A 23,705-nucleotide genomic window follows, 5' to 3' on the forward strand; every position below is an offset into this window, starting at 1 on the left:
AAAAAAAGGGGGGCCTGCAGTTCTCCGTGCAGGGATAAGTGGGTAGCTGATTTGTGACTGGTTACCAACAAATCCTGGCAAGGGAGGCCAAAAACGCAATGTGAACACTCCTTTAAAGTGAAAGTCCCACCCCCAAACAGGCTGCTATGCTAGTAGCATAGCAGCCTACATCATTATTAATACAAAGCACACATACCTTTGGAGGTATTGTGTGCTTTGTAGTTCTCCAGCTAAAAACTTATATATTATTGCCCCAGTTCCCTCTCCGCAGTGCCGCACACCCAATGCCCCAACAATCCCCCCCCCCCCGTCCACCTTCTAACATCTTTCCATTGCCCCTGTACCCATGCCTCCCAGCTTTTGAAGAACCGAAAGAGGGACAAAATGTGCGACGCGCTCTGCGTGCAGCGGCAAATTTAGCCCCGCCCACTTTTATGCTGACTCCGCCCATTCTCACTAATTTTTCATGTGCCCGCACACAGTATAAAACTCCTACAGTCACCCGTAAATTATATGTCCCCCCTCTATCTCTCCCCCAGCTTCATATACACCCTTCATCTGCCTCCAGTTTCATGTCCCCCCTCCATCTCTGCCCCCAGTTTCATGTCCCCTCCATCTCTGTCCCAAGATTCATGTCCCCCATTTCTGCCCCCAGTTTCATGTCCCCTCCATCTCTGCCCCCAGATTCATGTCCCTCCATCTCTGCCCCCAGATTCATGTCCCTCCATCTCTGCCCCCAGATTCATGTCCCCCCATCTCTGCCCCCAGATTCATGTCCCCCCCATTTCTGCCCCCAGATTCATGTCCCCCACATCTCTGCCCCCAGATTCATGTCCCCTCATCTCTGCCCCCAGATTCATGTCCCCCCATCTCTGCCCCCAGATTCATGTCCACTCCATCTCTGCCCCCAGATTCATGTCCACTCCATCTCTGCCCCCAGATTCATGTCCCCCCATCTCTGCCCCCAGATACATGTCCCCTCCATCTCTGTCCCCAGATTCATGTCCCCCATTTCTGCCCCCAGTTTCATGTCCCCTCCATCTCTGCCCCCAGATTCATGTCCCTCCATCTCTGCCACCAGATTCATGTCCCTCCATCTCTGCCCCCAGATTCATGTCCCCCCCATCTCTGCCCCCAGATTCATGTCCCCTCCATCTCTGTCCCCAGATTCATGTCCCCCATTTCTGCCCCCAGTTTCATGTCCCCTCCATCTCTGCCCCCAGATTCATGTCCCTCCATCTCTGCTGCCAGATTCATGTCCCTCCATCTCTGCCCCCAGATTCATGTCCCTCCATCTCTGCCCCCAGATTCATGTCCCTCCATCTCTGCCCCCAGATTCATGTCCCCCCCATCTCTGCCCCCAGATTCATGTCCCCCCCATCTCTGCCCCCAGATTAATGTCCCCACATCTCTGCCCCCAGATTCATGTCTCCTCCATTTCTGCCCCAAATTCATGTCCACTCCATCTCTGCCCCCAGATTCATGTCTCCGTCTCTGCCCCCAGATTCATGTCCTCCCCATCTCTGCCCCCAGATACATGTCCCCCCATCTCTGAGTCTGCCCCCAGATTCATGTCCCCCCATCTCTGCCCCCAGATTCATGTCCCCCCATCTCTGCCCCCAGATTCATGTCTCCACATCTCTGCCCCCAGTGTCATGCCGTCCTCTCCATCTCTGCCCCCAGTGTCATGCCGTCCTCTCCATCTCTGCCCCAGTGTCATGCCGTCCTCTCCATCTCTGCCCCCAGTGTCATGCCGTCCTCTCCATCTCTGCCCCCAGTGTCATGCCGTCCTCTCCTTCATCTGCCCCCAATTTCACGTTCCACCTCAGTACACATTACACTTACCTTCTTCCACGTTCCCCTGCTGCACTCTGCGCGCCTCTCTCTCTCACTGGCGCACAGTTGTAGACGCGATGTGACGTCATCACATCGCGTCTACACAGCCAGTAGGCGGCGTTCAGCGGTGAAGAAAGGAGCTGACCTGTTCAGCTCCTTGCTTCAGCCGTGTATGTGTTCAACTCAGGACGCAGATCTGAGTTGAAATCGGACATATAATGACTGCTGCGGGCGCCAGGGGTCGGCACACGGTGGCGGTCCAAAACCGGACCCCCCCATTTTTCAATTTGGCCGGGCCCCTGACGCCAGTAGCAGTAGAACTGGCCTATCGGCGGCCTTGACTACGATCATTATTTTCCTGACGCCTTCTACTCTGTTTTGTTGCAAATGTTTCCGTATTTTGCACAGTTTGTTAGAGAGGCAGCTTGCTGCCTCGAAGACAGTTGAAAACTTGGCTAACAAGAGAGGCGTGGATGGCTTAAGATTCCTGGAATCAACCACTATCACCCCATGCTAAATTGTCACAGGTTCTTGGAGGCATGTGTTACATCCTCTGAAACAGCAGAACTATGGTGTCTGTCACAGAGATATGTTTGCTGGTTACACTGCTACAACATCTCACGTGTACTCCATGAGGGCTGACCAGATAAGCAGTACTTTCACTTGTGGCGGACCACTTTGTGCACTTATCACAGTATATGTTAGTTTAAGGACTTTTTCCTCCAAATTTAAAAAGAACATATAACAAATGTTTCTGCTTAAACCAGCAGTGCCCCCAGCAGATTTTTACATGACTTTTTAATGTAATTAAATCAACTGTATAAGCAACTAATATGATACTTTATGATTTTCAACAGCTTTCACCATATCCACTGAACCAAGCTCTGTTGCTACCAGCTCAACAAGTCAAAACAAACTTGAAACTATTACTCACTCAACACAACTTTCTGGTAAGATTTCTCAGCAGATTTCTGTCCTACATTTTAAAGGGATTCTATCACTAGAATACCCTTTTTAAACTAAATACACTTAGGAATTGACCTTAAGAAAGGCTATTCTTCTCTTACCTTTATTATTCTGATCCACGCCTCGGTTCCTGAGAATTTTCTTCTTTCTTCCGTAGGTAAATGAATTTTCACCCAGCACTGGGGGCTTTCCCCTGCATTCAAACAGCACTGGGAGTGTCCCTAGTGCTGCTTGAAAACCCTCCAAGGAAGGCCTCTGTCTTCTTCCTTTGCCTCTTCTCTTGCGTTCCTCTTCTTTCGTGCTCCTCTTCTCTTCGTCCAAAAGCGCCTCCTCCATTGGCGGAGGTGGCCGTCGAAGGAGAGTTTTCAAACAGCACTGGGAACGCCCCCAGTACTGCGAGAAAACTCATTTACATAAGGAAGAAAGAAGAAAATTCTCAGCAACGGCAGCGTGGATCAGAATAATAAAGGTAAGAGAAGAATAGTCTTTCTTAGGGGCAGTTCACACGGAGTAAACTGGCGCGCTATCTGGCACGTATTCCTACGTGTATTTAGTTTAAAAGGGTATGCTAATGATAGAATCCCTTTAATTACTTCAATTTCTCCCATTTCTCTTCACTGGCTGGAGACACATTCATACATATAGGATAGCTAGCAGATCACTTAAAAAGAAGTAGTAGTAGCCAGGAGATAATTAGATGTTGTAGCACAAATGTTGGACAATGTATACTTAACATTCACAGTTGTACCCTCATATTGCTATTGTATTATAATAATGCTCTACCCTATTCCATCACAATGCTGGTGCGTTCATTGAATTGCATGTGAATGATGTATTGCTGTGGAAACTCCTTTCGAGGAGGAGGGACTGCAATTATGGAACCACTGAGAAAAGTAATTACTTGGCAACTTTGAGACTCTGTTTTGAGAGTCTATTTTAAAGTAAAGGGTCCATATCAGTAACAATAGATTGTGACATTTCTAAGGAGCATTGAGCCCATGAATATTAAAGAGGACCTTTCATGTCCTCGGGCACATGCGCTTTTATATACCGCTAGAAATCCGACAATGCGCTGAATTCAGCGCACTGTCGGCTTTCCCATTATGGGCCCTGGGGCAATAGTAAACACTTGGAGTGCATAATATCTTTTGAATGGAGGGGTCAGTTTCTAAGGAATGAAATGGAAAGCATAGCTTAGGGTAAGGAATGTTAGCTTAGAATGAGGAAATGTAGAAAAGGGTGACTATTAGAGATGAGCGAACAGTGTTCTATCGAACTCATGTTCGATCGGATATTAGGCTGTTCGGCATGTTCGAATCGAATCGAACACCGCGTGGTAAAGTGCGCCATTACTCGATTCCCCTCCCACCTTCCCTGGCGCCTTTTTTGCTCCAATAACAGCGCAGGGTAGGTGGGACAGGAACTACGACACCGGTGACGTTGAGAAAAGTAGGCAAAACCCATTGGCTGCCGAAAACATGTGACCTCTAATTTAAAAGAACAGCGCCGCCCAGGTTCGCGTCATTCTGAGCTTGCAATTCACCGAGGACGGAGGTTTCCGTCCAGCTAGCTAGGGCTTAGATTCTGGGTAGGCAGGGACAGGCTAGGATAGGAAGGAGAAGACAACCAACAGCTCTTATAAGAGCTAAATTCCAGGGAGAAGCTTGTCAGTGTAACGTGGCACTGACGGGCTCAATCGCCGCAACCCAGCTTTCCCAGGATCCTGAATGGAATACACTGTCAGTGTATTCCCGTATACCCGATATATACCCCGATACCCGTTCCAACGGTGTGCCCCCCCACCTTCACCCCAGAAATACCCTGCAAGTCCCCTAGCAATAGAATTGGGGCTATATACACCCACAATTTTTACTACTGGTATACAGTGCCATTGTCTGACTGGGAATTCAAAGAGTATATTGGGAATACAAATACCCTCATTTCTTGCTACTGCCATATAGTGCCAGTGTCTGACTGGGAATTCAAAGAATATATTGGGGTTACGTGCACCCACAATTTTTACTACTGGTATACAGTGCCATTGTCTGACTGGGAATTCAAAGAATATATTGGGGTTATAAATACCCTCATTTCTTGCTACTGCCATATAGTGCCAGTTTCTGACTGGTAATTCAAAGAATATATTGGGGTTACGTGCACCCACAATTTTTACTACTGGTATACAGTGCCATTGTCTGACTGGGAATTCAAAGAATATATTGGGAATACAAATACCCTCATTTCTTGCTACTGCCATATAGTGCCAGTGTCTGACTGGGAATTCAAAGAATATATTGGGGTTACGTGCACCCACAATTTTTACTACTGGTATACAGTGCCATTGTCTGACTGGGAATTCAAAGAATATATTGGGAATACAAATACCCTCATTTCTTGCTACTGCCATATAGTGCCAGTTTCTGACTGGTAATTCAAAGAATATATTGGGGTTACGTGCACCCACAATTTTTACTACTGGTATACAGTGCCATTGTCTGACTGGGAATTCAAAGAATATATTGGGGTTATAAATACCCTCATTTCTTGCTACTGCCATATAGTGCCAGTGTCTGACTGGGAATTCAAAGAATATATTGGGGTTATAAATACCCTCATTTCTTGCTACTGCCATATAGTGCCAGTGTCTGACTGGGAATTCAAAGAATATATTGGGGTTACGTGCACCCACAATTTTTACTACTGGTATACAGTGCCATTGTCTGACTGGGAATTCAAAGAATATATTGGGAATACAAATACCCTCATTTCTTGCTACTGCCATATAGTGCCAGTGTCTGACTGGGAATTCAAAGAATATATTGGGGTTACGTGCACCCACAATTTTTACTACTGGTATACAGTGCCATTGTCTGACTGGGAATTCAAAGAATATATTGGGGTTATAAATACCCTCATTTCTTGCTACTGCCATATAGTGCCAGTTTCTGACTGGTAATTCAAAGAATATATTGGGGTTACGTGCACCCACAATTTTTACTACTGGTATACAGTGCCATTGTCTGACTGGGAATTCAAAGAATATATTGGGGTTATAAATACCCTCATTTCTTGCTACTGCCATATAGTGCCAGTTTCTGACTGGTAATTCAAAGAATATATTGGGGTTACGTGCACCCACAATTTTTACTACTGGTATACAGTGCCATTGTCTGACTGGGAATTCAAAGAATATATTGGGAATACAAATACCCTCATTTCTTGCTACTGCCATATAGTGCCAGTGTCTGACTGGGAATTCAAAGAATATATTGGGGTTACGTGCACCCACAATTTTTACTACTGGTATACAGTGCCATTGTCTGACTGGGAATTCAAAGAATATATTGGGGTTATAAATACCCTCATTTCTTGCTACTGCCATATAGTGCCAGTTTCTGACTGGTAATTCAAAGAATATATTGGGGTTACGTGCACCCACAATTTTTACTACTGGTATACAGTGCCATTGTCTGACTGGGAATTCAAAGAATATATTGGGAATACAAATACCCTCATTTCTTGCTACTGCCATATAGTGCCAGTGTCTGACTGGTAATTCAAAGAATATATTGGGGTTACGTGCACCCACAATTTTTACTACTGGTATACAGTGCCATTGTCTGACTGGGAATTCAAAGAATATATTGGGAATACAAATACCCTCATTTCTTGCTACTGCCATATAGTGCCAGTGTCTGACTGGGAATTCAAAGAATATATTGGGGTTACGTGCACCCACAATTTTTACTACTGGTATACAGTGCCATTGTCTGACTGGGAATTCAAAGAATATATTGGGAATACAAATACCCTCATTTCTTGCTACTGCCATATAGTGCCAGTGTCTGACTGGGAATTCAAAGAATATATTGGGGTTACGTGCACCCACAATTTTTACTACTGGTATACAGTGCCATTGTCTGACTGGGAATTCAAAGAATATATTGGGGTTATAAATACCCTCATTTCTTGCTACTGCCATATAGTGCCAGTGTCTGACTGGTAATTCAAAGAATATATTGGGGTTACGTGCACCCACAATTTTTACTACTGGTATACAGTGCCATTGTCTGACTGGGAATTCAAAGAATATATTGGGAATACAAATACCCTCATTTCTTGCTACTGCCATATAGTGCCAGTGTCTGACTGGGAATTCAAAGAATATATTGGGGTTACGTGCACCCACAATTTTTACTACTGGTATACAGTGCCATTGTCTGACTGGGAATTCAAAGAATATATTGGGAATACAAATACCCTCATTTCTTGCTACTGCCATATAGTGCCAGTGTCTGACTGGTAATTCAAAGAATATATTGGGGTTACGTGCACCCACAATTTTTACTACTGGTATACAGTGCCATTGTCTGACTGGGAATTCAAAGAATATATTGGGAATACAAATACCCTCATTTCTTGCTACTGCCATATAGTGCCAGTGTCTGACTGGGAATTCAAAGAATATATTGGGGTTACGTGCACCCACAATTTTTACTACTGGTATACAGTGCCATTGTCTGACTGGGAATTCAAAGAATATATTGGGAATACAAATACCCTCATTTCTTGCTACTGCCATATAGTGCCAGTGTCTGACTGGGAATTCAAAGAATATATTGGGGTTACGTGCACCCACAATTTTTACTACTGGTATACAGTGCCATTGTCTGACTGGGAATTCAAAGAATATATTGGGGTTATAAATACCCTCATTTCTTGCTACTGCCATATAGTGCCAGTTTCTGACTGGTAATTCAAAGAATATATTGGGGTTACGTGCACCCACAATTTTTACTACTGGTATACAGTGCCATTGTCTGACTGGGAATTCAAAGAATATATTGGGGTTATAAATACCCTCATTTCTTGCTACTGCCATATAGTGCCAGTTTCTGACTGGTAATTCAAAGAATATATTGGGGTTACGTGCACCCACAATTTTTACTACTGGTATACAGTGCCATTGTCTGACTGGGAATTCAAAGAATATATTGGGAATACAAATACCCTCATTTCTTGCTACTGCCATATAGTGCCAGTGTCTGACTGGGAATTCAAAGAATATATTGGGGTTACGTGCACCCACAATTTTTACTACTGGTATACAGTGCCATTGTCTGACTGGGAATTCAAAGAATATATTGGGGTTATAAATACCCTCATTTCTTGCTACTGCCATATAGTGCCAGTTTCTGACTGGTAATTCAAAGAATATATTGGGGTTACGTGCACCCACAATTTTTACTACTGGTATACAGTGCCAATTTCTAACTAGGAATTCAAAATGCGCAAGGCTCCCGGAAAGGGACGTGGACGAGGCCGTGGGCGAGGTCGGGGGAATGGTTCTGGGGAGCAAGGTAGCAGTGAAGCCACAGGGCGTCCCGTGCCTACTCCTGTGGGGCAGCAAGCATTGCGCCACTCCACAGTGCCAGGGTTGCTTGCCACATTAACTAAACTGCAGGGTACAAACCTTAGTAGGCCCGAGAACCAGGAACAGGTCTTGCAATGGCTGTCAGAGAACGCTTACAGCACATTGTCCAGCAGCCAGTCAGACTCTGCCTCCTCTCCTCCTATTACCCAACAGTCTTGTCTTCCTTCCTCCCAAAATTCCGAAGCTTTACAGAACAATAACCTAAACTGTCCCTGCTCCCCAGAGCTGTTCTCCGCTCCTTTCATTGTCCCTCAACCTGCCTCTCCACGTCACGATTCCACGAACCTAACAGAGGAGCATCTGTGTCCAGATGCTCAAACACTAGAGTCTCCTCCATCTCCGTTCGATTTGGTGGTGGATGACCAGCAACCCACCCTCATCGACGATGATGTGACGCAGTTGCCGTCAGGGCATCCAGTTGACCGGCGCATTGTGCGGGAGGAGGAGATGAGACAGGAGTTGGAAGAGGAAGTGGTGGATGATGAGGACACTGACCCGACCTGGACAGGGGGGATGTCAAGCGGGGAAAGTAGTGTGGATGTTGAGGCAGGTGCAGCACCAAAAAGGGTAGCTAGAGGCAGAGGCAGAGGTCAGCAGCTTAGGCGAAGCCAGGCCACACCCGGAATCTCCCAAGATGTTCCAGTTCGTACCCAGCCCCGAAAAACTCCCACCTCGAGGGCACGTTTCTCGAAGGTGTGGAGTTTTTTCAAGGAATGCGCCGAGGACAGATATAGTGTTGTCTGCACAATTTGCCTCTCGAAATTGATTAGGGGCTCTGAGAAGAGCAACCTGTCCACCACTTCAATGCGCCGTCATTTGGAATCCAAGCACTGGAATCAGTGGCAGGCAGCAACGGCAGGACAAAGGCCGCCTGCCGTTCACGCCACTGCCACTGCCTCTGCCACTGCCTCTGCCTCTGCCACTGCCACTGCTGACTGTGCTGGCGATGCACTCCAGAGGACGAGCCAGGACACCACTTCATCTGCCTCCGCCACTTTGTTGACTTCTACCTCATCCTCCCCTGGTCCTGTCTTATCTCCTTCTCCTGCACCATCAAAGGCACCATCAGGCGTTTCTTTACAACAACCCACCATCTCTCAGACATTGGAGTGGCGGCAGAAATACACTGCTAACCACCCACACGCGCAAGCCTTGAACGCCAACATCGCTAAACTGCTGGCCCAGGAGATGTTGGCGTTCCGGCTTGTTGAAACTCCCGCCTTCCTGGACCTGATGGCAACTGCGGCACCTCGCTATGCCGTCCCTAGCCGTCACTACTTCTCCCGGTGTGCCGTCCCCGCCTTGCACCAGCACGTGTCACTCAACATCAGGCGGGCCCTTAGTTCCGCGCTTTGCACAAAGGTCCACTTGACCACCGACGCGTGGACAAGTGCATGCGGACAGGGACGCTACATTTCACTGACGGCACACTGGGTGAATGTAGTTGAGGCTGGGACTGCTTCCCAAACTGGCCCGGTGTACCTCGTCTCCCCGCCTAACATTCCTGGCAGGGACACGAGAAGAACACCCCCCTCCTCCTCCTCCTCTACCGCCTTCTTCTTCCGCCACCGCCTCCTCCTCTGCCACCGCCTCCTCCTCCGCTGTTAGATTGACCCCAGCTACGAGTTGGAAACGTTGCAGCACTGGCGTTGGTAGACGTCAGCAGGCTGTGCTGAAGCTGATCAGCTTGGGGGACAGACAGCACACTGCCTCCGAGGTGAGGGATGCCCTCCTCGATGAGACGGCAATATGGTTTGAGCCGCTGCACCTGGGCCCAGGCATGGTCGTTTGTGATAACGGCCGGAACCTGGTAGCAGCTCTGGAGCTTGCCGGACTCCAACATGTTCCATGCCTGGCCCACGTCTTCAACCTAGTGGTGCAACGTTTCCTAAAGAGCTACCCCAATGTTCCAGAGCTACTGGTGAAAGTGCGGCGCATGTGCGCCCACTTTCGCAAGTCGACAGTAGCCGCTGCTAGCTTAAAATCTCTCCAGCAACGCCTGCATGTGCCACAACACCGGCTTTTGTGCGACGTCCCCACACGCTGGAACTCAACGTTTCAGATGTTGAATAGAGTGGTTGAGCAGCAGAGACCTTTGATGGAATACCAGCTACAAAACCCTAGGGTGCCACAAAGTCAGCTGCCTCAGTTTCACATCCATGAGTGGCCATGGATGAGAGACCTTTGTGACATCCTACGGGTCTTTGAGGAGTCCACAAGGAGGGTGAGCTCTGAGGATGCGATGGTGAGCCTTACAATCCCGCTCTTGTGTGTTCTGAGAGAATCCCTGATTGACATCAGGGATAACTCAGATCACACAGAGGAGTTAGGGATAGCATCCGATCCGTCACAGCTGGAGAGTAGGTCCACACATCTGTCCGCTTCACTGCGTTTAATGGAGGAGGAGGAGGAGGAGGAGGAGGAAGAAGAGTTGTCCGATGATGTGATGGTGATACAGGAGGCTTCCGGGCAACTTCGAATCGTCCCATTGTTGCAGCGCGGATGGGTAGACATGGAGGATGAGGAGGAAATGGAGATTGAACTTTCCGGTGGGGCCAGAGGAGTCATGCCAACTAACACTGTGGCAGACATGGCTGAGTTCATGTTGGGGTGCTTTACAACCGACAAGCGTATTGTCAAAATCATGGAGGACAACCAGTACTGGATCTTTGCTATCCTTGACCCCCGGTATAAAAACAACATCTCGTCTTTTATTCCGGTAGAGGGGAGGGCCAATCGCATCAATGCTTGCCACAGGCAATTGGTGCAGAATATGATGGAGATGTTTCCAGCATGTGACGTTGGCGGCAGGGAGGGCAGTTCCTCCAGTAGGCAACCAAGTTCTCACCGGTCCACACAAACGAGGGGCACACTGTCTAAGGTCTGGGACACCTTGATGGCACCCCCTCGCCAAAGTGCCGCCACGGAGGGTCCTAGTGTCACCAGGCGTGAGAAGTATAGGCGCATGTTGCGGGAATACCTTTCCGACCACAGCCCTGTCCTCTCCGACCCCTCTGCGCCCTACACGTATTGGGTGTCGAAGTTGGACCTGTGGCTTGAACTTGCCCTATATGCCTTGGAGGTGCTGTCCTGTCCTGCCGCCAGCGTCCTATCTGAGAGGGTGTTCAGTGCAGCCGGTGGCATCATCACTGACAAGCGCACCCGTCTGTCAGCTGAGAGTGCCGACCGGCTCACTTTGATAAAAATGAACCACCACTGGATAGAGCCTTCATTTTTGTGCCCACCTGTGTAAAGCACCCCAACATGAAACTCCATGTCTGTACTCAACCTCTCCAATTCCTCCGCATCCTCATACTCATCCACCATAAGCGTTGCACAATTCTGCTAATACTAGGCTCCCTCCAACATGATTTCCCCCAACTCTGCTGGTTAGAGGCTCCCTCCACCCTGATTTCCACCAACTCTGCTGGTTAGAGGCTCCCTCCACCCTGCTTTCCCACAACTCTGCTGGTTAGAGGCTCCCTCCACCATGAATTTGCCCAAACTGGGCTGGTTAGAGGCTCCCTCCACCATGAATTGGTCCAAACTGGGTTTTTTAGAGGCTCCCTCCACCATGAATTGGTCCAAACTGGGGTTTTTAGAGGCTCCCTCCACCATGAATTGGTCCAAACTGGGCTGTTTAGCGGCTCCCTCCACCATTAATTGGTCCAAACTGGGCTGGTTAGAGGCTCCCTCCACCATGAATTTGCCCAAACTGGGCTGTTTAGAGGCTCCCTCCACCATGAATTTGCCCAAACTGGGCTGGTTAGAGGCTCCCTCCACCATGAATTGGTCCAAACTGGGTTTTTTAGAGGCTCCCTCCACCATGAATTGGTCCAAACTGGGCTGTTTAGAGGCTCCCTCCACCATGAATTTGCCCAAACTGGGCTGTTTAGCGGCTCCCTCCACCATTAATTGGTCCAAACTGGGCTGGTTAGAGGCTCCCTCCACCATGAATTTGCCCAAACTGGGCTGTTTAGAGGCTCCCTCCACCATGAATTTGCCCAAACTGGGCTGGTTAGAGGCTCCCTCCACCATGAATTGGTCCAAACTGGGGTTTTTAGAGGCTCCCTCCACCATGAATTTGCCCAAACTGGGGTGTTTAGAGGCTCCCTCCACCATGAATTTGCCCAAACTCTGCTGGTTAGAGGCTCAATCCACCCTGATTTTCAAAACAAATGTTGGTGCCAACCTCAACTTACTACAAGGGCCAAATTCACTGCTGGTGACAAGCTCTCCTCACTGCAAGTGCCAAATACACATGTTTCAAGGTGTTTTCCTACTGTCAGAGATGTGGTATTGAGTGTGTAAAGTGTGTAGTTGTTAGGCTGTGATGTTGGGGTAATAGAGGGTCTTTGGTGTGTTAGATGCCCCCAGACATGCTTCCCCTGCTGTCCCAGTGTCATTCCAGAGGTGTTGGCATCATTTCCTGGGGTGTCATAGTGGACTTGGTGACCCTCCAGACACGGATTTGGGTTTCCCCCTTAACGAGTATCTGTTCCCCATAGACTATAATGGGGTTCGAAACCCATTCGAACACACGAACATTGAGCGGCTGTTCGAATCGAATTTCGAACCTCGAACATTTTAGTGTTCGCTCATCTCTAGTGACTATGTCATGTGACAAGCCTGCCTAGGGCACATTTGGTATTCATCTGTCTGTCTGGGGTACAGCATTCCAAAGCACTGATGTAGCTGGAGAAAAGTCTTGGAGACAGGAGTGGGATGATTGGATAACATAGAATACAGGTCTAAGCTCATTGGCACAATTGAGAGGACTGAAAGGGATGAGGAAAGAGATGTAGGGAGGTGTAGCGCTACAGAACGATTTGTGGTTGAGTATAATAAATTTAAATTGTACAGCTGGTGCAGAGACAGGCACAAAGTAGATGTATTTGTGTAACAGTTCAACTCTGGCTGCTGCGTTCCAGTCTAAAGGGATTCTGTCATTTAAAAAAAAAAAACATTTTTAAACTAAAAGCATTTAGGAATTGCCTTTAAAAAGGCTATTCATCTTTTACCTTTATTTTTCAAATTATTAATCTTTTATTTTTTATTCTAATTATGCTCAGAGCACAGCCTCATCATCACTCACAGCGCTGCCTCTGTCTTCTCTTCCTGATGGCTCCATTGTGTTTCCCCTGCTTTTCACTGCTTCAGCAGCTGATGAGCGCCACTTCGGTAATCGAAATCCCACGCATGTGCAGTCGGCTCTGCCGCATGGGTTCGCAGTGAAAAGGAGGAGAAAAGGAGACATCAGCAAGAGAAGCCAGAGGTGGCGCTGGTAGTGATGACGACGCTGTGCTCTGAGAACAAGAGGAATGCCTTCTGTGCTCTCTGAGCATAATTAGAGCATAAAGCATAAAGAATAAAAGATGAATAATTTGAAAACAGTGGAGAGGACCTGCAAAATAAAGGTAAGAAATGAATAGCCTTTTTAAACGCTATTCCTACATGCTTTTAGTTTACAAACTTTTTTTTACTGATAGAATTCCTTCAATAAATGGGAGACTAATTAGTAGAGAATTTCAATAGTCAAGATCAGTGAACATTTCCACAGTGAATATGTGGGGTGAATGAGAAAATTGTATCAAATGTATCCAAGAAGTTCAGTTTTTGAAAGTTTGAGATTCAAATAAAAATAGGTATATGAGGTATATGATGAGGTATATAAATGGGTGATGGCGTGTCCAATATGGGCGGTGTAGAGATAGAAGGGGGCCTATGATCAAAAACTAGGGAACTCCAACAGCAATGGGAAGAGGGAAAAAGAAGAGTTATATATTAACCAATCGGTCAGAAGGATTGGAAGAACACCACTATATTAGTCTTAAGGCCAATAGAGTGGAGTATACTCAATGGAGTGATTTGTCATTTTGGGGGCCCCCATAATCCAAAATTGTTAATTTGCAGATCAGAATGTCCACATTATTGCACCCCCACAGTATAATGCCCCCTTTACTGGCACCCACACAGTATAACTCCCTCTTAACTGGCTTCCACACATTATATTGCCCCCTTTTATGGACCCCAAATATTACACTATCCCCTTTTATGGCCCCCACTTAGTATGTTGCCACCTTGTATAGCCCCCGCAGAATACATTGCCCCTTTCATGGCCTCCCACACAGTATAACACGATCTAACGGGGCAGTGTACAATGTGGGGGCCGTATAAGACAATTACCTGGATTATATCAAACGCAACTGCAATATTCACTCACCTGTTCAGGCCCACCTCGGCCTTTGTAAGGACAATAAACAACATCAGGACATGATGTCTGGGTGCTTATGCAGCACACTACACTCACTGGAGGAAAAAGTGGAGCAGGCCAGGACAGGAGCTGGGATGGGTGAGTAAAATAGAAGCTGCTACCTCTTGTAATAATCCAATAAGAAGCAGCCAAAATATAAAAAAAGACAATAACACATCCCACTTCTGCGGAGCCCCCCAATTTCTTCAGCCTTATGCAATTGTGTTGGTTATGGCCATACACACCCCTGAGAATATTTAGGAGGTTATCTATGTTTGCAGAAAGAGTGAGAGAATGAGTAGGAGGTAGTTGGTATTACATTTAGCTATCAGGAGATAAGTGGAAACTTTAGTTTCAGTAGATTCAAACACACAAACAAAACTGATTGTAAAGGGTTAAGAGAAGAGTAAGCAGAGAGCTAGAAAATTAGGCAGAAGTGTTCCAGGCGTTTGGAAATGAAGGGGAGGTTAGAGATCTCCCTAAGTACAATATGAAGAGCTAGCAATGAACGTAATTAATTCCAAGGACTATAGCACAGACCAGAAAATATTGTTTACACATGGAAAAGCTGTTCTATTGTCAATGTAGGAAGGTACTTTCTGCTCTAAAAACAGTAAGACTTTGGGATGCCCTGTCCTGTCACAAGTAGCAGTAACAAAAATAAATTAATCTGAAAGTTGGTGCTCAACATCCCCCATGAGGGAACTGCACATTGCAATGACTGTTTATTGCACCTTATTGTCAGAGGGGTAGTTACACATGTAGATTTTCTTAACTTCTCTTGGTGCTAAGAATTAGAGGTGCAGCAGAAAACTGCTTAAGGCTGAAGCCCCACATTGCAGAAACGCAGCTTCTTTTATTGCAGATTTTGTTGTGGTTTTTTGAGCTAAAGCCAGGAGTGGATTGAGCAGAAGAGAAAGGTATAAGAACTTCCTATATATTTCCCATACCTTTTGTAGCCATTCTTGTATTTGGCTCAAAAAAACGCAGCAAAATCTACAACAAAAAAAGCTGAGTTTCCGCAATGTGGAGCCTTAGCCTAAAAATAAGGCCAACTTTGTGGAAAAGCTGCTTTTTTTTTGCAGATTTTGCTGTGGGTTTTTTTCAGCCAAAGCCAGGAGTGGGTTGAGTAGAAGGGAGAAGTATAAGAGCTTCCTTTATGTTTTCATTTTCTATGTAGCCACTACTGGGTTTGCTTTAAAAAACCGCAGCAAAATCTGCAACAAAAAAAGCAACGTAACGTGGGGCCTTAACCTAAGAGTGAAGGATGATCATATGTAATGGTCAAAAATAGCGTTATACATACAATGGCTTACTCACCTAAAGAACATTGACACTTTCTAGATTTTTGGTTCTGGGAATTTTTTCTGTACACGTGATGCTTCTATTTTCTCCACAGGTGCTACAAGCGGTGTTACAAGCGGTGTTACAGAATCCAATCATACAACTGTGGATAGAAACAGGACAAAAACTTCTAATTGTAAGTTAAAGATACAATCTTAAAAAGATCATTTTGGGCATATCAAGTTTTTAAAGGGGCTCTATCAGCAAAATTATGCTAATAGAGCCCCACATATGCGTGAATAGCCTTTAAAAAGGCTATTCAGGCACCGTAAATGTTATATTAAACCCCCGTCCCGTTTTTACATAAAAGCATTAAAACATATATGCAAATCTCACCGAACGTGCACCATGGGCGGGGATGCACGATGCAACGTCAGCTTCGGGCACGCCTGCCTCTTCTGTCTTCTTCCGGTTTCTTCTCTTCAAATCCCGCGCCTGCATAGTAGCGCTTCCCTCCAGAGTGCTATTGCTCAGGCTCACTCGCCATTTTACTTAATGGCAGTTCGCGAGTGTGCCTGCGCAGTAGCGCTCCGGAGGAGAAGAAGAGAAGTAGCCGGAAGAAGACACAGTACCAGAGGGCGTCACTATAAGAAGACAGAAGAGGCAGGCATGCCCGAAGCTGACGTCACATCGTGCATCCCCGCCCATGGTGCACGTTTGGTAAGATTTGCATATATGTTTTAATTCTTTTATTTAAAAACGGAACGGGGGGTTAATATAATGCATTAATGCTTTTATTCATGGGTTTATTCAAGGGGGTTCATTTAAGTATATCCCAAGATACAAATATCTAACTGAAGAAATAAATAAGTGTGTACACAGCCCAAACTCACTTATTGTAGTCCTCAGAAATTCCCATATCCTACTTCTGAGTTCAATTTCCTTAGTCAGAGACGAACCAGTGAATAGTGTTGGAAGAAAAACTATGGAATCCAACAATCAAGAAGGAATCTAATAAATAAAATAAAACTTATCTTTTAATTACTCCATCAAAATGCATGTACATCAAAAACAACCAGTGAAAAAAATTACAGGTCACCTCTTACGTGTCTCGTGACCTAAAACCGCTTACTCATAGTGTCACGCTATGAAAAAGGGACGTTAGGTCCCAAAACTCATAAGCGGTTACGTGTAATGTAATGAGACTGTCAGGAGCTTTCACCCTTAAGGGACAGGAAACAACTAGGAGGAAGCAATTACCAAGAACCTTCAGATGCTCAACGAAACAAGTTAATTAGTTTATTGTCATATAAAGACAATTTTTTAAAAGACAAACATAAATGTAAAAATCATTTAAAAAAATCATCATAAAAATAAAACTATGGAGGGAATCTGTGTGTCGTTGTGGGTTAAAGGGGAAATCTAATTAACGGTAAGTGTAATTTTCACCTTTAGATAAAAATCTGCCAGATTTAGACAATATAAAAACAAAGTTTATTTATTGTTATTAAAAAATACAACACCATCAATTCCACAATTTCCACATTTTACTGTGACTAATGACCTCTTGTATTTGGTATCTAAAGTTTGGGGACTGGAAAAGTACAAACGAGGGTTCTTAAAAAGTGAAGAATTCTGTCCCATGTTCAAGATAAGTGTTCCAATGTCTCACTATTGTAGCCCTTTGATCCTATGTTCCATAAATAAGATAAGATAATCCTTTAATAGTCCCACATTGGGGAAATTTCAGTATGTTACAGCAGCAAGTACTACAGGTACAGGATAATACACAGTAATATAATACAGACATAGGCACACATATACTGAGAAGAGAAGATATATTAGGAGTCCATAGCGTCCATAGCAGCTAATAAAAAAAACGGAAGAGAAAGAAGGAAGACTTCATGGTCGTCGTCATAATCATTAGTTCTCTGTGCGGAGTGATCTTTGCTTGGTCTGGTGTAGATTATACAGCCTGGTCGCGGTTGGAAGGAAGGACCTGCGATAGCGCTCCTTCTCACACTTGGGGTGAAGCAGATGGTCACTTACAGTGCTGCCAAGTCCCATCAAGGTCTCATACATGGGGTGGGATTTGTTCTCCCACATGGAGGTCACCACAGACAGTATTCTTCTGTCACCCACCACCTGTACTGGGTCCAGGGGGCTCCCCAGGACAGAGCTGGCTCCTGATCAGCCTGTCAAGTCTATTTCTGTCCCTGGTTGATATACTGCTCTCCCAGCAGGCCACACCGAAAAAGATGGCTGAAGCAACCACAGAGTTGAAGAAGGCCCTAGTAAGTGTCCCCTGGACTCCGAAGGCCCTCAGCCTCCTGAGCAGGTAGAGTCTGCTGTGGCCCTTTCTGTGCAGCGCCTCTAGGTGATCAGCCCAGCCTAGTTTATTATTGCAGAAAGTGCCTTTCTAAAGATTTTGATTGACTTGGTGAGTTCCATCGTCAAGTCAACTAGGCACAATAGCACATACTAGTAGTTATGCATTATGCCACCCGTTACCCCGAGGCAGTGTCGTTTAGAAACATGATCTCTAAAATATTACACGGAAGCTACTTTACATGTGCTCCCGCACTGGAATCCCTAAAGAGATCCTCACTGCTATGGGTACACGCATAATATCAAAGGTTATGAAAGAGCTCTGTAAGTTGTTTAAACTCTCACAAATACAAATTGTGATGAACTTGGTTGGTCCCCAGTTGTTAAATCAGCCAGGGAACTCAAGTACAGGTTCGGACTGGCCCATCGGAGTACTGGTGAATCCCCTGCTACCTTTTGGCAGGGCCAGTGTTAGGGGTAGAGGAAGACTGGGTAATTGCGGGGGCTCTTGTCCCCAAAGGACCTCCCGGGACCCAGAGCCTGTTGACTCCGGATCCCAGAGTAAGACCTGGCCACATCAATAACAGAAAGGGGCCCGGCTTACGGGAAAGAGGAGGTCTGTAAAAATAAAATTTTTTACTCACCTCTCCTAAGCATACAGCAATCCATCGTTATTTTCTGACCTGTAACTGACATCACACATTCCGAATGTCACCGCTGAGGACTGTGATTGGCCAGAGTATAATAACAGCACTGAAGCAAACGGGCAAATGTCACAAATATTCTTCAAAATGAATTTCGAGAGGTTAATTTGAAGGGGCTTGAGGTTCTGGGGAGTATATTATACAGTGTGGGGCCACTGTGGAGCTCTGATGAGCATATTATACAGTGTGGAGCATTATATACCCACTATGGGGGGTCTCGGGAAAGGATGGACATGATTGGAACTGCTACCCTACCTAATGTTTTTAATAAGAGAGGTGCCCTAAGCCTCTACAGTGTTTTCTTACTTTGAGTTGGTCTATGGCGATCATCACCTGAGGGTTCTGATAGATATTGCTAAGGAGACCTGGGAAACAGAGGCTGCACCATATAAAAATGTCATGTGGCATTGATACAAGATCAGATCGCTACCATAATGCCTATTGTAAAGAGTACAAGAGGCTCAAAGCAGAGTTTATAATCATCAATGAGGAGTTTAACCCTTTCCCGCCGACGGCATTTTTTGATTTTCATTTTTAACTCTCCCCCTTCCAAACCCCATAACCTTTTTATTTCTCTGCTCTCAGAGCCATATGAGGTCTTAATCTTTACGGGACAATTTTTCTTCATGATGCCGCCATTAATTGCTCTGTACAATGTACTGGGAAGCTGGAAAAAAATTCAGAATGAGGGCGATTTGAAGAAAAAGTGCATTTGTGCAATTTTCTTATGGGATTCGTTTTTACAGCGTTCACTGTGCAGCTAAAATGACCTGTCACCTGTATTCTATGATTCGGTACGATTCCGGAGATACCAAATTTATATGGTTTTATTTACATTTTAATCCCTTAACAAAAATCCAAAGCTGTGCCAATTTTTTTTTTTTCTAAAACTCGCCATATTCTGACACCCGTAACATTTTTATACTTCTGTGTAGGAAGATGCATAGAGTGTCTTTTTTTGCGGGGCTGGGTGTACTTTTTATTTATACCATTTTGGGGAAGTGAACAAACGGCGGTTTGGCACTTTTGACCTTTTTTCCCGCTACGGCGTTTACCGTAAAGGAAAAATATTTTTTATAGATTTGCAGAGCGGGCGTTTTCAGACACAGGGATACCTTTATATGTGTTCTAGGGAAAGGCGGGTGATTTGAATTTTTACTATTTTTTAATTATTATTATTTATTTATTTTTTTACTTTTTTATAATTTTTTTTTGCATTTATTAGACCCCCCTAGGGGTCTTGAACCCCAGGGGGTCTGATCACTAATGCAATGTATTACAATGCTAATGCATTGTAATACATTGCAAAAAATGGTCATTTCTTTTGCGGGCTTCATAGAGCAGCCTGCAAAAGAAAAGCACTGCAGACAAGCTGGTGAGCCTTTACAAGGCTCCCGGCTGTTATGCCAATGTGACGTTGGCCCTGGAGGTTGCTCCAGGCACCGGCGACCACCGGCAAAATGACAGTGCCCATGCGCCGCCAGGAAAACGGCGCCTCGGTCAGCTTTGACCAAGGCGCCAGAGGGGTTAACGCCCCCGATCGGTCCGGGCACTGACCGGGGGCATTAGCGCTGGGTGCCTGCTGTGTAAATCAGTAGACACCCAGTAGCTATGACGGCCGCCCGACTCCCGGGTTTCCGCCATAGTTTAAACACCCAGCGTCCGCCGTATTAGTATGGCGGATGTCGGGAAGGTGTTAATCCAGGGAAATAGAATGCTTATTTTAGAGCCCACTGTGAAAAGTAAGTTCTTGACCAAGTGGCAAGGTCCTTATGAGATTTTAATTCACGTCACCCACTTTTGCCACAAAATGCACCAGTGAGATAGAAGGAAGCCTTTTTAGGTTTACCATTTTAACCTGTATAAGAAAAAATGTCTTTATACCGTGTTAGCCAGTGGATATGAAATGAAAGAAATTTTTTGAGAGAAGTCCTCAGTAGTTGATACCTTTTTTAATGGCTAACTTAAAAAATGTTTTGATGACACATCGAGCTTTCGAGACTCTATAGAGGTCTCTTCATCAGGATAGTATAACACAATTTCTGAAGTTAGGCATATAGGTATATATATATAGGTATATATATCTATATATCTATATATATATATATATATATATATAGTTAGGTATATATATATATGCCTAACTAGAGAAATTTTGTTATACCATCCTGATGAAGAGACCTCTATAGAGTCTCGAAAGCTCGATATGTCATCAAAAAATGTTTTAAGTTAGCCATTAAAATATATATCAACTACTGAGGACTTCTTTCCAAAAATTTCTTTCATTTTAACCTGATCATACCCTGGAAAGACAGTGAGTCATTGATGGCTACAAATACTGTGGCTAGTAATGTGCTGCAACTGATTTCTCCTGTCAGTACACCAAAAACAGGAGGTAGCACAATAAAGGCACATTTTCTGAACCCAAAGCCCAAAAAACTGCCTTCTCTTATAATGTGATGCTGCCTTTTGGGTTACATAGATCCCCTATTACATTTCAGAGGTTGATGGATCTAATCTTGAGGCTACATCATGATTACTCAGCCACCTACCCTGATGGTCATTTTTTATCCAGACTGGAAGTCACCTCTGTGAAGTACAGACTGTACTGGACTCCATTAATGAAGCATATTACCATAAATCCAGAGAGGTAGAGTAGGTCTAAAGGAGGTAAAGTACCCGGGCTGCATAATTGGTAAAGGTTTAGGGAAACTCCAGGTCAACAAGGTAGAAGCAATACAGAAGCCTTTAACCTCTTCCCACATCAGGACATAATGGTATTTTATGCCTTGTTGCACCATAATGTACTATTACATCATGGTAATGTCACCCACTAACTGGGGAACACCCGTGCCCAGAACTGAACTGTATTTTCTCCTTATATGCTGTGATCAATCAGCATCTACAGTGTTGGCCAAAAGTATTTGCACCCCTGCAATTCTGTTAGATAATACTTCCAGAAAATGATTGCAAGCACAAACTCTTTGGTATTAATATCTTCATTTATTTTGCTTACAATGAAAAAACACAAAAGAGAAAGAAAAAAAAGTCAAATCATTGATCATTTTACACAAAACTCCAAAAATGGGCCGGACAAAAGTATTGACACCCTCAGCCTAATACTTGGTAGCACAACCTTTAGACAAAATAACTGCGAACAATCGCTTCCGGTAACCATCAATGAGTTTCTTACAATGCTCTGCTGGAATTTTAGACCATTCTTCTTTGGCAAACTGCTCCAGGTCCCTGAGATTTGAAGGGTGCCTTCTCCAAACTGCCATTTTGAGATCTCTCCACAGGTGTTCTATGGGATTCAGGTCTGGACTCATTGCTGGCTACTTTAGAAGTCTCCAGTGCTTTCTCTCAAACCTTTTTCTCGTGCTTTTTGAAGTGTGTTTTGGGTCATTGTCCTGCTGGAAGACCCATGACCTCTGAGGGAGACCCAGCTTTCTCACACTGGGCCCTACATTATGCTGCAAAATTTGTTGGTAGTCTTCAGACTTCATAATGCCATGCACACGGTCAAGCAGTTCAGTGCCAGAGGCAGCAAAGCAACCCCAAAACATCAGGGAACCTCCGCCATGTTTGACTGTAGGGACCGTGTTCTTTTCTTTGAAGGCCTCTTTTTTTCCCCTGTAAACTCTATGTTGATGCCTTTTCCCAAAAAGCTCTACTTTTGTCTCATCTGACCAGAGAACATTCTTCCAAAACTTTTTTTGGCTTTCTCAGGTAAGTTTTGGCATGCTCCAGCCTGGCTTTTTTATGTCTCTGGGTAAGAAGTGTGGTCTTCATGGATATCCTACCATACAGTCCCTTTTCATTCAGACGCTGACGGATAATACAGGTTGACACTGTTGTACACTCGGACTGCAGGGCAGCTTGAACTTGTTTGGATGTTATTCGAGGTTCTTTATCCACCATCCGCACAATCTTGCGTTAAAATCTCGTCAATTTTTCTTTTCTTTCCACATCTAGGGAGGTTAGCCACAGTGCCATGGGCTTTAAACTTCTTGATGACACTGCGCACGGTAGACACAGGAACATTCAGGTCTTTGGAGATGGACTTGTAGCCTTGAGATTGTTCATGCTTCCTCACAATTTTGCTTCTCAAGTCCTCAGACAGTTCTTTGGTCTTCTTTCTTTTCTCCATGCTCAATGTGATACACACAAGGACACAGGACAGAGGTTGAGTCAACTTTAATCCATTTCAACTAGCTGCAAGTGTGATTTAGTTATTGCCACCACCTGTTAGGTACCTCAGGTAAGTAACAGGTGCTGTTAATTACACAAATTAGAGAAGTATCACATGATTTTTCAAACAGTGCCAATACTTTTCTCCACCCCATTTTTTATGTTTGCTGTGGAATTCTATCCAATTTGGCTTTTTGACAATTCTTTTTATGGTTTTCCATTGAAGACAAATTAAATGAAGATAATAATACAAAGAATTTGTGATTGCAATCATTTTCTGGAAGAAAATGAGTATTATCTGACAGAATTGCAGGGGTGCCAATACTTTTGGCCAACACTGTAAGGGGTTTACCCTGTACCTTATTACGTTATTCTACCAAGGTGGCATGATGTCCAAAAACCAAACTGTGCTCCAAAAACCAAATTTTGCTCTTTCCCTTGTGTGCCTGGTTGTATGCCCAAACAGCATTTTCAGCTTACAGTAGAGTGCAAATGTGAAGGATCTCTAGGTAGCTTTTGGAGGACTGGACATGGACTATGTAGCTTTTAGCTGGACATGGCATATTGGGCATTGAATTAGCATATATCTGGTAACATTTCATTTTTCATAATCCCATGCACATTTATCTTTAAGAAACCATCTCATGGGTCAAATGCTCACTATACACCTTGGTATATTCTGTGAGGTGAATAGTTTTCGAAATGGGAT

The 23,705-nt window shown here is 44.9% G+C and overlaps 1 protein-coding gene across 1 annotated transcript in view; it reads left to right on the forward strand.

The window, feature by feature from the left end:
• The window catches only part of CIST1 (colon, intestine and stomach enriched 1), a 34,378-nt gene that overhangs the window by 5,569 nt on the left and 5,104 nt on the right, over positions 1 to 23,705 (forward strand). Inside the window, exons 2-3 of the mRNA XM_075264574.1 lie at positions 2,694 to 2,786; positions 15,889 to 15,969. Of these exons, the coding sequence (XP_075120675.1) occupies positions 2,694 to 2,786; positions 15,889 to 15,969 (174 nt within the window). The remainder of the gene's footprint in view (positions 1 to 2,693; positions 2,787 to 15,888; positions 15,970 to 23,705) is intronic.

This window comes from Leptodactylus fuscus, chromosome 1, assembly GCF_031893055.1.
Source record: "Leptodactylus fuscus isolate aLepFus1 chromosome 1, aLepFus1.hap2, whole genome shotgun sequence".
Classification (NCBI taxonomy): domain Eukaryota; kingdom Metazoa; phylum Chordata; class Amphibia; order Anura; family Leptodactylidae; genus Leptodactylus; species Leptodactylus fuscus.